Below are 15,472 nucleotides of genomic sequence, written 5' to 3'. Positions count from 1 at the left end.
GAATAAGATTTCATTTATAATTTTCTACTTTATAATTAAAACGAGAATATATATCAGAGAAAAATACTTTATTATTTACTAGTGACTAATTAATTTTTGACTATTAATAAGCTACATACTATGAATAAGTTTTTTTTATTCGGTTGCAAGTAACTGCATTCTGTAAAATATTTTTTTTTATATTGGTTAAATATCGTTAAATTGTTTATTTATTTAATAAATAACAATTGATCAATAATTATAAATATTTTTTCGAGCTATTTAATTATGCACAATTTCTTTTACTTTTTATAAAAATGCACCAAATTTGTAAATTTCTCCCTCTAAAATGTAAAACTAAATTTTTAAAGCAACCATAATTTAAAAAAAGAAGAATTGTGAAATAATTATTGATTGAAGCAATCATAATTTGTTATATTTAACTGTATTCAAATCGATTCAAAACCCTTTCAAGAGTTATATCTTTATACTTTGCATTCTAAGTATCAGACAACCTCTTTAAAAAAACATTTTAAATATAATGCTTCCTTATACCATTTCGTAATAAAAAAATAATAAATTTGAGCTACCTAGCAATAAACAGTCATTGAACCCATTTTAGGTATTCTGCAAAACTAAATATATAATATATTTAAAATATAAATTAATTAACAGTTTTTCAATTTACACAATTTATTTAAATAATTTGTTATAAATATTTAGAATGACGTCGTATTTAAATTAATTAATTAGTGTCACAACTCCCAGCTAAGTAAATATAATTTTTATTTCTTTATCATGTAGCAATCTAATTCTAAAACTAACTTTTAAAATATTTTTCAAAATTGATGTTTGCTTATGATATAAAGAGATCAAGAAAAGAATACTTAACCTAATTTAAAATAAGGCGTATCACTGAAGGCAACGCGAATAATTTTATAATATCAAGTTCACATATGTAAATATGTCAAGCAGGCAATGTAAACAAGCTTAAATTCTAAGAAAAATAAAATATTTATTAACATAAATTATCTTGATTTAAAAATTAATTTATGCTAGTACAATATTATCTTCTGCACATTTTCTGTAATCACTAACCATTAATTTCATTAAATAATTGTACTTTGTTATTAATTGAATTTTATATATTGTTTTAAAATTGAAATTGAAGTTATGAATCTACACTATCTAAAATATTATATTCAAAAATATATAGAGCAAATATTATATATATAGTAAACGCTTATAATTATAAATATTTATATCGAGAAGTTATTGCTTATTAAAATCTAATTAGAATAAAAATTTATGAAAATATTATCTTATCATAAAAAAGTATTGGTTATTTTTATTGTTATGCTAATTGCTTTTGAGTAGATTAATACTAATAATTTTGAAGTAGATTAATACTTAAATTATTTGCCAAAGTTTTGAGGGCAATGATCACTTAAATTGCCCATAATACTGCTAGATTTTGAAAATTGGATCATTTTGTTAACACCAAGAATTGTCTTAATATTAAGAGTTATCACGACACACCTATTTCCAAACATTTATATTTTGCAAAAACATTTTTAAGTTTTGAATGTTCTTCAATTTATTACTGAGTTTATATATTAAAATCTTGCCTAAATTTTAAATAAATAGAATAATTGTTTTAAAAACAAACATTTATGCTATTTTTGGTTGATAATTGCAAATTGATGATTTTCGCTCAAATAGTCAATTAGTCAATTAGAAGTCGTATGAAATTTTGCATGTATATATGAAATTCTTTAAAATTCAGAAAATGGGAAAAATAATTCTAGAAATTTTCAAACTAATAGAAAATATTACTATATACCGTTGTTAAAAAATATATTAAAAAATTAATTCCAGAATCAATTAATATCAAAAACAAATAATCAATATAGAGTGGAGCGGAGCTTAAAGGTCTGTGGGTGAAAAAGTCCACTCCCATTATCTAAAAATAAGTGAAGTATAGAATTTTCTAACGATACTATTTTAAGTAGAGAGCGAAATATGTCTTAACTAATGTAGATATTATCTTATAAAATCCTTCTAACATATAAAATTAAATGTTCGATCAGATTTTAGAAAAATAATATATAAAATATCTTACTATAATTAAGCATTAATTGAACATAGTTCAATTTTGTGCCCCCCCCCACACTAAAATTTTATTAAGTGGAAAAGGCATATTTTTAATAAATAATTGTGTTGTCTCATTCAAACCAGTATTAGTAATAATAAATTGGTAGATTATTAAATTAACAACATCAAAACATGCGTGCGTAAGTAAATATTTGGTTTTCAAATATAGTAACTTTTGTTGTTGAATTTTATTTTAGTAAATAGTTACTAAGTTGTTTGTATAATATACAAGAATAGTTTGGAAAATTTGTTATCATCACTTCGTCTGTTGTTTTTTTGCCGGTAACTATTTATTAATTAATATAACTCGTAAGAACTAAGTAAATGTAAAATTAAGGTAAATGTCTAGTTTAAAAAGTTTGGATACTGTTTCTATATATAGGTTAGGACGGGGCTAGTTGAGTAAATTTTTACTTAAACGGATGTAGCTCCTCAATGAAAAGTCTCAATAAATTGTTATACGGCTTAATGGATTTGTTGTTTATCGCTTAACAAAAGTGTTAATACTATTTTTTGGTTATAAGTAAAATTTAAAAGCTACAGCTGTTTAAATGCAAAAAGTCAAGTATGCTCAATGTACCCCATAGGTGGAGCAAGTTGAGCACTAAGAAAGTATAATGAAATCATAGGTTCAATGTCGATCAGTGATGAAATAAAATAAGTTTTTAATAACCAGTTTTATAGTAATTTGCTTTGAATAATTAACGATTATTCAAAGCAAATATTATTTATATTATATTACTACTCATAGACTTAGCTTATATCTTAAAAATAATAATTAATTTCTGTAAGTTAATGGTAATTGTCTTAGTGACAGAACAAGTTTAGCAACTATGCTCAACTAACCCCAACTCGGAATTTCAAAATAAAAGTGAGTTTATAAAAAAACCGTGAGAATTATATACAGAATCTCTGTGCATATTAAAAGTACTATAATTATATGGAATAATAACATTTACCTGATTAAAAATAAATAATATTTGACTAAACCAGACGAAAACTCGTGATGAATTACTTTTTTTACTTTTTGGTCTCAAAATAAACAAAACGCCCGTGAGCCTCACTCATTTATCCAGCGGCCACTAGCGATCGCGGGATGTTTATTTCTCCCAAACATCTATCTTTCCGCCATATAATGCCTAAACGGACGGTGAATAGTTTTCGAGATATTTCGATTGCTCAACTTGCGCCTATGTTCAACTACCCCCGCTCTACCCTAACTTTTTCTAAACATAACAAATTAAAAGAGAGAATTGATCGTGTCTATTTACCTTCAAAATTTAATCAATAATCAGTAAATAATAAATAATTAACCAATTAATTTCTAATCCGAAGTGTCGGAATCACTACTGTATTGATCTACGAGCAAAGGCTCGGGTCAGCTTGGCCCAGGGCTTCGTCTGTGCCTATACCGCGGGGTGGACACGAACCGCGCCGGACGCGGCATCTTGAAGCTTCTCAATTCTTCAGAACAATTGCAGCAAATGTCGAATCTTGCGAATATTATCAGACCTTAAAACAATATGCAGTTAGTATTGGAATTAATAGTCACATGCACATTCAAGTTTTACTTAATATAAATTTAATATTAGTGGTGCATGGCATCGTGCCTTCAAACAAAGTGCTGAAACTTTCCGTACAAAAATTTTTAAATATTTTTTAAAAAAAATTATTTTTTTAAAACTTTGAAAAAATAAGATTTCTGAGATTTTTAAAATTTTTGAAAAAAATTGATCTTGCAGAAAAATTAGAATTTTTTCCATACATTGTTGGGAATTTTGAACTTTTTTCAAAACAATTGCGATCGTTTAGGTGCGTGAAAACGAAATATCAAAGCGCATGAGCGCCGCGTTGCAGGATAACGGATAAAAAATAGCACAGAACCCATAAAAATGTTAAAAAAAAATTTTCTTATTAATAAAATATGTGATAATTTGTTGTGCATATCTAATGATCATTTTTGTCCGCCAAATGTTTTTTTTTTATTTTTTTTATTGAACTTCCTAAACCTTTAACAATAAGGTATGCCAAAATGTTCAGAAATATAAAAAAAAATATTTTCGATTTTTTGCGATCATTATTAACTTACTCTGCGGAAAGTTAATAAATATATTGTATCATATATTGTAACAACTTGATTTAAAGAAACTTATTTCTCGATGCAAGATGCAGATAAAAGTCTTGAAAATGCATACACAAATCTATGTACAGTCGGTCAAGTAAGAGCGTGGCCGTTTTAATTTATAAAAATAATTTATGAAACTTTCATATTTATATATGCATTGTATGCATTACAAGCAATGATGCAATTCTGTCAATATCTGTCCAGTCACCTCCGGAGTCGACAATTGGCTGGCATCTCCGACGCATGCTTTTTACTAATTTAACGGATTATTCTAGTCTGACGGCTCGTATTTTAATTTAACTGCTCGATGAGGGCAGTACGTGCTCATATAGAACATTTATCAGTAAAAATAACATTTTCAAAATCTCTATCAATATTTTCATGTGCCCAAATGTAAAAGAAGCAAATGTTTTTCAGTTGTCAGAGGCTTCCCCATTGTGTTGCGTCATTTCAGATCATGAATACGAAGAAAGGCTCAGATAGTTTTGTAGATATTTTTGTAGATATTTCTAAACATTTTGCCATTAATTTTGCTCGTCCTTGCTGCAGTGTTAAAGCAGGTTTCCGCAAAAACACATTCACTGTTCTTTTTTCTTATTTTTTATTTGAACCACGTTCTGGTAAATCATCGACATTTTTAGCAACTTTATATAGGTGTATCGATTTCTATACAAACTTAGCACTCATGGCGTTTAACGTGATTTTTTCAAAAGATCAACGACAACTAAACCTTTGTAGACAATGCATCAAGTACAAAGCTTCATTTTATCGGCTCACGAAAGAATTAAACCAAAATCTTTCATTAACTGTCGTTAAAGTCGGCCACGCTCTTACTTGACTGACTGTATATTAGATATTACCCCAAAATTGTAATATGATTATGCTATTTACTTCAGCCACGAACTTCGCCTACAGGCTATAACTATATACATATCTATGTGTAGTCAATTTTGCTTCAATATTTATCAATATGAGTTATAAAAATTCCAATTTGTTACTATAACTTTTAATTTTTCAGAAATGTAATTTTTAAACATATTTCAATTGATAATTATTTAATATGTCTAAAAAATGTTTTGTAATGTTTGTTACACATTTTGTGTCATTTATATAAGTAGTACCTGCAGTAATCCAAATAGTTATAGCAGGCCAAGTATCTGGCATAATTTCAGCAATTAACAAAATCGATATTATTATTACTGTAATTGCGGCACATGTTACAAAACCTTCAGAAGGACGACGTGGAATCCACCAAAATAGACCAGTTATAAATATCAATACTGCAAAAAAACAAGTTCTTATATTATGTTAGAGGGAAAATTTACTTTAAATTAAATACAGACTCTTTGTCAATTTATATGAGCAAAACAATAGCAAATAATTGGGGTTTATATGAAACGAATATTGTTAAATTTATTATTAATACTCACCTATAGAAAATGAGATTGCAGCTTCTGTCATCTCCAGAATTACTGCAGTTGCAAAAATGGCACTAACACAACTTACACATGTTATAAGTACTACTGATCTTCTCCATGTGGCTGTTGTAGGAGCTTTGGTTTCGACAATCGGTTGCAAAATCTATAAAAATGCAATCGATTTAAGAAAAAACTTGTAGTAAATATGTAAAATAATCCGATGTGAATAACAAATTTAATTTTTTTACATTTTCTTAATTGAAGCACATTTCATAATAATGATAATATTGATTGAACTGAAATCAGATAAACCAACAATGAATTATTTCAGAATATTTAATTAATTCTAATCATTAACAATATTATTCATTTATAATATCATTTTTCAATCGAGTTTTTGTAGTTTAAATTTTTGCATATTTTTACGTTTCAGAAGTTTTTATGCATTTTACCATACCTCAGAAAAAATGAATGTATGTGTATGTATGTGTGGATACAATTTTTTGTCGACGTTTTCGGGAGCACCGCTCAACTGATTTGAATGATTTAAATTCAAATTCAATTCAAACGTAATGATAAAAAGACATAATTGATAAGACGTGATAATTAGTTTTTGGCAAAGACAGGCCCAGCCATTTCAGACATAATAGGCTAAAAGTGTAAAAACTGTCAGTTTTTTAGAGAACAAAGCATTCAATTCGAATGATTCAAAAAACATTTAACTTGTGAAGATACGACGATCAGTTTTTGTGAAAAGCAAAAAACAATTTTTTTTTATTCCAAACATTTTTTTATTATTTTTAACTTCCCGAAGGAGAAGTTTATGTTTTCATCAAAAAATCCGATTCGCTAATTTTATGTTTTCTCGACGTTTCAAGCCATTCTGAATCGAATGAGACCAAATTTGGAATAAGTATGTGTGTGTGTGTGTGAACAGATTTTTTTGCCGTAAATCGACGGCTGGGCCGATTTCAAAAATTTAAAAGCCATTCGATGTATCTCGACGAGGACTACTATTTGTCAGTTTTGTGGGACGATCGGCCGAGACGTTTCTTTATAAATAGCAGAAAAGTGAAAAAATTTTCGTCTACGTTTTAGCCAGTGGTGTTGTCGAGCCGGAACGCGCCGGAACGTCGTTCCGGCAAATCATTTTTGGGAAGGAACGCGTTCCGGCAAGAAAAAATATAAAAAAATCGCTACATACAGAAAATGATTTAATAAGTAAATTTTATATTTTATTATTCAACTAATTTTTATTAAATGTTCTTATTATTGAAATAAACATACATATATGTGCACACAATGGGTTTTGTAATAATTTTTGTTTCTTTTCTTTTCGAACGGAACCGGAAAAAACATGAGAACAGGTTTTTGAACCGGTTTATGAACCAGTTTTTAAATTTTAGCGTTCCCACAAAAAATATTAGCACAACACCACTGGTTTTATCAAAGTCGTTTTTAATTTAGTTACAAATTGAGGTGTATGAACTGAAATATTAATTACAATACAGTAGTGTATTTCAAATTTCACATATGTTACTTTAAGACCGAAAAATGGCTGATGCCCGATTATTTCGGATATAAGTTGGCCTTGTTTCGGACATAGCGGGCGTTAGTCGAATAAAATAAATAATTAATAAAAATATAAATATAATGGAAATTGATTGTAGCGAAAAAAGCAATTCTATAAATACAAAAGCATAAGAACTGCAAAAAATGTAATATTTTAATAATTGGATGAATTTTTTGCCGTCTAAGGCTTGTAAATTTTTACAATCCAACATTTATTGGTAATTTTTTTTAATCATTGTTTTATTGACATTTATTTATTGGTAAATTAGTTGACAATTTATAGCAAAAAAGTTACCCTGATATTTCAATAAACTTATTGTCTAAATTTTGGCCTACAATTTGAGATTTGTATTCATATTCATAGAAACTTTGATCTTTTAAAAATCTGATGAAGGTGCTGTGGAATTAGTGATCACTCAATTATTGATTAACCTGGTAGTAGATTAAAAAATTGTACTCCTAGACTAGTAATTCCCAACGTGGGGCACACGCCCCAAAGAAAAATCCATTTTTTTTAAATTCAAATGGGGGAGGCAAATTAAAAAATTACACGACTTTAACCCACTTGCTTTGGGTGATTTGAATGTAATTTGTAAATACTGTTAAAAATTCGTTAAATATATTATGATCATTGTTTAGTTTAAGTGAGCACAGGATGCATGTGCGATTCATATAATATTTCCATATATATTTCCATAGCTTAGGTAAATAAGCATTCCTTTTTAGGTCTAATGCAAACTTTCTTATTATTACGGATTATAGAAAAATTCCAAATTCTGTATGTATTAGTCTGTATATTTATAAATTGCCATCCCTTCCAGACAGCGGTATAATAATTTTTATATTATATTTTTAAATTTAGAATTTTTAGAATTCAGTAAGGTTCGAGACTAAGAACATCTTAAGAAAATCAGCTCGCTCAAGTTACTCAAACATTTAATAAAATTTATAGTTCTATGTCTATTGTCGCACAGTGCACACAATCGTTTAAAAGTGCAGTAATTAATTTTCTATGAAGTGATAACGGCAGCAGTAAGGTGTAATCGATGCCTTAACGGGTATTTTGGATATTTTAGATATTAAATACCGAGATAAAAATTCTTATAGAAAAAATAATATTTATAAATTGAATTTTTTGTTCATTCGCATTTCTAATATATTTCATATCTTATATATATCATACGCTAACACCTACATCATAGGTTCCTACTCTTGTATTTTTATAGCCTTACGTATGCCTATAGGTTGTATTCTATACTACACGCTTTACATCTATACCATACGCTATATTTTATCACATACTCTCAAATCCCTACATTGTATACCGAATACACCTAACCTATATCTACTATATATCCTATTACCTATAATTTCCTTTACACGCTACATTAACCCTACCGAGAATCGAAACCGGGTCCGCCACGTGACACGCGGCGACCTTATCCACTACACCACCGTAACGCTACAATCAACCGACTTTTTTCGCGTGTCGTCGCGCCACCTTAGTATTAATTATCTAATTAATTAGAAAATGACCCGCGGTAACAACAGTGCGTCCCATATTATATTATTGGTGGGGGTATCCGATAGGGTAGTGGTTAAGACGCGCGACTGCCACGTGGAGGTCTCGGGTTCAAATCCCGGTGTAGACAATAGATAGGTAGAGATATTAAAAAAAAATACATAGGGCGTAAGGTAAACCTATATAATATAGGTGAATATATAAATTAGACAGTAGTATTTATAAGAAGTAAAAGGTATGTAGGTATATAATAAGTTAATGACGGTATAGGTATCTCACGGTATGATAGATAATAGATATCTATACATGATATACAATAATATAGTATACAATAGTATACAGTAATACATAGGTCGTAGGTAAACCTATATAATATAGGTATTTCTATAAATTAGACAGTAATATTTATAAGAAGTAAAAAGAGTATGTAGGTATACAATAAGTTAATGACGGTATAGGTATCTCACGGTATGATTGATAATAGATATCTATCTATGATATACAATAATATAGTATAGTAAGATAGGTAATAGGTTATCTATCATGTTATTAGGTTAAGTCCTATAAAGTATTGTAATAAATTTTGAGTACTTTTATATCATAATAAATACCTGTAAGTATTAATGAATACAAATAATACCACAATAAATATAATTAATGTTATTAAAGAATATAAATTATGTACTCAATGATTCCCTCATACTTGTACAATTTAATGTATAGACTAGCTGTATATAAGAGAGTTAATTATATAAGAAGTCAATATATTAGATTTGTGAGTTCTTATCGAAATATATCAAATTTTTTGAACTGGATTTTAAATTTATATATATCATGATATATATCATGGTCTTATAGAACTTACTGTAATATTACTGCCTTACGACAAGTAGTTTAATTTTAAAAAATCATCAAAGTTTGAGAAAATGAGTAGTTTTTTTGACGTTTGTTAAAATTAAAATTAGACGTTTCACTCACTTGGTATTACGATAGAGTACTTAGTCTCAATGAACATACTAAATTATTAAATTCCTACAAAAACTGGTTCAATTTTAATTACTTTTAATCAATCATAAATTAATTTATATTTTATTAATTAAGTCAATTATTTACACATATCAGGAAGTTCGTGTAACTTGCCTCAAGGCTAAATACCAAATCAACTAGTTTATTTTTGATTTGTGCTTTTATTAAACTTTAAATTATTCAAACTGTAGGTTAAAACTTCAGAAAGATCTCTGATATATACTTGATGTATTGCATTACTGATTCTAGACACATGTTCTAGTTAATTGTATATTCTACACTTACTGAAACATCCTGTTTATATTCGTCAACGGCTGCATCTATATCTGTGGAGTCGCTGTGCCGATCAGCCCCCGATACCAAGGCCGATTCTAAAAGCTCCGGACTCGAGAAGGGGCTACGCGCGTCTCGGTTCGGACTTTCCGGGCAAGTCGGACTTAGCGGGGAAGACGGCTCGCCCAGTAGCAACCATTCTCGTTCTCGTTCTGATGATAATTTATTATAATAGTTATTAGATAATAGTAATGGATATCTAAATTGCGGGTAATTACAGCTTTATTTACTATAGGTCATTACATTCATGAATTATAATATTTTTAACTTTCCGTATAGTAAGTTATAGTAATCGTTCAAAAATCGAAAATGAATTTTTTTGCATATCCTCAGGTTTCAGAGGTTCCTGAGCATTTTGGCATATCTTAGAAAAATGGTTGTGGGTGTGTATTCGCGTGTATATGTATGTATGAATATAATTCGTTCACATTTTCTGGAACACCGATTTGAATTATTTAAAAAGCATTCGTTTTCTATTGATAAAGAGACTGATAAGTTTTTGGAAAATGACAAGTGCAGAAAATGACAATCAAGTTTTTAAGAGCGCGGAGCATTTCATTTGAATGATTCTAAACATTCAATTCGTATTTTTTTTAATTTTTTGAATTACAATATTTGTTATTCAATTCGGAATGATGGGGTGAAGTAGTGATTAGTTTTTGGCAAAGACAGGTCCAAACGTTTTAGAGATAAGGAGCTAAATGTGCAAAATATAGTATTTTTTGAGAGACGGAAGCATCCGAGTTAAATGATTCAAAAAACCTCTTACTTGAATTGACAAAACGATTGTTTTTATGGAAAGAAAAATAAAATCATTTTTTTTCTTTTCCAATTTTTTTTTAAATATCAAAAATAAGTCGGATTTTAATTTTTATTCTAGCTAACATTCAAAAATCACTTATATAATTTTAACTTTGCTATTCAGTTTATTATTTCTTTGAAATATGAGACAATATTCTTCATTCTAACTTTCCTTCATTAAGTTCTGTTCATTTACTTTTCAAGTAAACTTATATAAACTAAAGTATAATAATATAAATTCTCTATCAAATACGAATAATGAAAGTTTTAGTGCTTATAATTATATATTTGAAAACATTTATTATTCTTCGAATATTTCATTACGGTACGGGAAGTTCCATCAACTTGCTTCAAGACACGATGTCATACACCACTAGTTTCTTTATTTGAAACTATTATATTAGTGCATACACTTCAATTATAGAATCAATATGTATCACATTTGTTTAATTCCATTTAGTAAGATACTATTCCATAAAATGGATTTGGTTCAAATAAAATTACAATTACTATTACTATGCATTTATAAAATGCAACCTTTTTATTATTGTTTTCTATATATTGACTTTTATAAATTAAAATTATTAACTATTATCATTTATTATAATTTGAAAAAAGAAGTATCCTACAATGTGTTAAATAAACATGTATGACATAAATACATGTTAAATAGACATACATGTTTATTTAACACCGAAAAAAGACTTCTACGAAACTAGGACTTCTACGAAAATATCTCAAAGTGAACGGAATAGCCTCAATGCTATTTATATTCTGATTTCCATCGTCTAAGACTCAATATTATAAATTAAATGTAAGACAAGTGAATATGCTAAGCTTATATTAATTTCTTTTTCTTAGATAATATATCTCAAATAATATCTCTAAAGAAAAATATAACTTATTCATATGCTAGATAATTGCAAAACTGCATCAAACCTTTGCTGGCCTTTTAAATTTAAACTTCTACCTCTTTTATTTCTATTCATTCTGCAATTCATTTTCGATTCACAGTCATATGCACCAATGGATACCTGAATTCGATGCGATGAGTTCTTGGATTTTGATGACTTTTCTTTACCTTATTATTTTAACAAAGTTTCAATCCAAATTATATTCATTTTAATTTCAATAGTTGACAAAAATTATAGTTAACATTTTTTATGTATTACCTCTTTTATTTTCATGCGTTCTGTTCATATTTGTTCCAAAAGCTGGACAAGATACGGACGGCCTAAGAAACCAAAGAGGTCCGCGCCTGTCTTGAGATGGTTTAGGCTGATTTAGGCAACTGTAGGATGTGCCATGCTCATCTGCCATAATAATAAAAATATTACCATTTAGTACTGAGAGAAATTAATATTATGAACTATTCATTTTCATATTGTTATTATGATATTTATATGAGATTTGTATTTTTAATTTTACCTTGTGGACTAGGATGCGCCAGCTTATGTACTGCTGATAATACTTCTAAAGCTGATATCGTTCCAGATATTAATACTCCAGCTGCTGATACCCTTACCAGCACGTAGATTGGGAAAGCAAATGATAATATTGCACATAGACTTCCTGAAAATAACAATAATAAACACTATTGCAAAGTATGTGATGTGTATTAAAACTGTATCACCAAACGTACCACCAACTCAGAACTTATAATCGTTTCAGGATACTAAAAATTTATTGCTATCATTACATGGTGATACATTGTATCATAAGCTTAATTGAATAAATTTATTAAATAAATTGGCTGAGATGATTTTTCTATAACTAAAAAATCTAATCAAGATTGCTTTTGCTCCATGGTGTTTTCGTTTGTACCTCAGGAAAATGCATTTTGGAAAAGCAGGACTTTATCTCAAGAAAACCTTACAGAAGGACAAGATTGCTTTTACTCCAGGTGCTATATTTTGTACCTCAGGAAGATGCATTTTGGAAAAGCAGGAACATGTCTCAAGGAAACCTTACAGAAGTACAAGATTGCTTTTACTCTAGGTGTTTTCTTTTGTACCTCAGGAAAATACATTTTGGAAAAGCTGGAACATGTCTCAAGGAAACCTTACTGAAGGACAAGATTGCTTTTACTCCAGGTGTTTTTTTTATACCTCAGGAAAATGCATTTTTGAAAAGCAGGACTTCGTCTTACAGAAGGACGGAGGTTTTATTACTAAGACTTAAATAAAATAAAGATGGTGCAATTGTATTTTGTTAAACAATTGCTGTATTGAAATATTTTGGTGTTTTGTAACGATCATTTTAAACTTTTGTACCTCAGGAGAATGCATTTTGAAAAAGTAGGACTTTGGCTTACAGAAGGACGGAGATTTTATTACTGTTGTATTTTATTACTAAGACTTAAATAAAATAAAAGTGGTGAGTGTTTATTTAGTTTAACAGTTGCTGTATTCAATAAATTTGAATTTTGTAACGCATCATCTAAAACAAGTTTTCTAATATACAATTGTTCATATTCTAATATTAGATTCGATGTAATACATTGATTTACTATTAATTCTCCATAGGTACTAGCCTGAAACGATAGCATGTTAATATTTATCTAATTTAAGCAATTTTTGCTTTCAACAGTATAGATCGTATTATGAATCATTATTATTTATATAGGTTTATTATGAAAAAGCTACTTGATATATGAAAAGTGTGCCTTATTTTACAACACATACATCCACAAAATATTCAGGTTGACTTAGAGGATTTGAAAAATTCTAATTCGTTACGTTTCACTGTTTGGGAAATACTTATTTTCATCAGTTTCAAGAACACAAATTTACTGACTTATTATTCACCTGTGCAACAAAGCTATTTTTCAATTCAATACACTTTATTTTATAATTTGTGCTTTTCTGATATTCTCAATTTCTGTTTCAAGATATATGTCTAACCTGCAACGAATATAGCAAGTACAGGACTACCAGATTCGGGGCTCTCGTACAAAAGACTCCGAGCAAGTAGACGCCAAGGTGGTGATGCCAATCTGGACAACATAGCTGGCAGGGCAGAGAACAAATCTATTATTGCTCCAGTTAATCCAACAAGTGACAAGCAACTCATTGCTACTGCAGCAGGTTCTATGCGGAATGGTTCGAGAACTGTCAGCAGGGCAGCGGCTGACGTATGTGTTCTAGAAATTGTAATATAATCTTATTATGAAAGACAACAATTTAACAAGATAAAATATTTCAGGTTCTTTTGGTGAATACAAGAAGTTTACATGCGGTCTTCCACATATGTAGATGATTACAGACAGGTTAGTAAACTTTATTATTCACAAAAAGAAAATTATTAAAAGTCGCGTATCACATATGATTTTCGGATTCAGAAATCAAAATAAGATATATTGCTGAACAAACCATTCCTCTAAAATGAATTCTGATGTCCCGTGCATTGACCCAAAGATAAGGGTTGATTTTTCAAAAATTCCGTTTTGACCCATTTAGAGTGCCTCAATCGCGACCAAATGTATGATCGACCCCCACTAACTTTAGTAAGTTTACTAAATTGTTTGGTTGATAAGATAGAAAATTGTATGCCCTATATACTCCAATTTGCTATTTTCAATGGGAGTTGATTAAATTTATGATATAAACAGTGTAACTTGTTGAACTAATAGTTCAGTTTTGCGACAAGTTACACAGTTTTATCTTTCTATCCAATCCAATTCTATATCTTGCAATTGTGGTGTGTTTTTACTTAAATATTATAAATTTAGTCGTCAATGCTCATCGAAAATAGCAAATACAAGTACGTAGTCAAAGAATCTCTATGTCTAAACTAAACTTTCGAAATATCCTGATTTCTAAATTTTTGGCATTTGGATTATTTAATATTGAAAAACTGTTTTAAAGTATAAAGTATACTACTGCATTTTCTAGAATAAAAATAGTTTTTTATATCAGATTTAATCGTGAACCTTCATCCAAAAGCCTATATTAATGTATGACCATTTATTTAATATATATTACTTTGCATAATATCAATAAATTTCCGCGATAGAATAATATTTACAATTTTATTGCAATAACAGTATTTGCAAGAAGATAAGTACGAAAATAGCAAATGTTGAAAATAAAGAAAAACTGTAATCAGATTTTATATCTAGAATCTGTTTATATGTAAATGACGTCTGACTCTATTGATTGACGAATGGCTAGACGAATTTTGTTTACCACTTACAATAATAGAAACTCTAAACAGACGCGATTTTTTTATATATTCTCTTACATATTATATTTAGATTTAGCAACATTGGTTTATATTCTGTAACGTAGCTTTGGGCAGTGTTATTTTTTGCTATTTGAAGAAGAATGCCGAATACAGAAACAACTAGCTGTAAGTGGAATTCTGTCTTAAGGCAATTAAGGCATCGTGCCTTAAGGCAAATTGCTGGAACTTCCCGTACCAAATATTATTAATTTTTTAAAAACGATTAACGTTTTTGAAAAAAATGTACTTTGAAAAAATAATATTTTTGAGAAACTATATAATGGACCAAAAATTACTTTTTTTTGAAAAAAAAATTTT

The 15,472-nt window shown here is 28.7% G+C and overlaps 1 protein-coding gene across 1 annotated transcript in view; it reads right to left on the bottom strand.

Annotated features, from left to right (window-relative positions):
• Positions 1–13,478, bottom strand: part of LOC113366990 — a 15,466-nt gene extending 1,988 nt beyond the window's left edge. The window contains exons 1-6 of the mRNA XM_026608629.1: positions 13,283–13,478; positions 12,359–12,502; positions 12,103–12,276; positions 10,082–10,281; positions 5,689–5,839; positions 5,380–5,538 (exon numbers count right to left, since the gene is read on the bottom strand). Coding sequence (XP_026464414.1) covers positions 5,380–5,538; positions 5,689–5,839; positions 10,082–10,281; positions 12,103–12,276; positions 12,359–12,502; positions 13,283–13,478 — 1,024 coding nt within the window. The remainder of the gene's footprint in view (positions 1–5,379; positions 5,539–5,688; positions 5,840–10,081; positions 10,282–12,102; positions 12,277–12,358; positions 12,503–13,282) is intronic.
• Positions 13,479–15,472: the final 1,994 nt, after the last annotated feature.

Source organism: Ctenocephalides felis, unplaced genomic scaffold, assembly GCF_003426905.1.
Source record: "Ctenocephalides felis isolate EL2017-DRISC unplaced genomic scaffold, ASM342690v1 CF-g0.4_SCAFFOLD_01170, whole genome shotgun sequence".
Lineage (NCBI taxonomy): Eukaryota > Metazoa > Arthropoda > Insecta > Siphonaptera > Pulicidae > Ctenocephalides > Ctenocephalides felis.
This window is presented reverse-complemented; position numbering and strand designations above follow the sequence as displayed.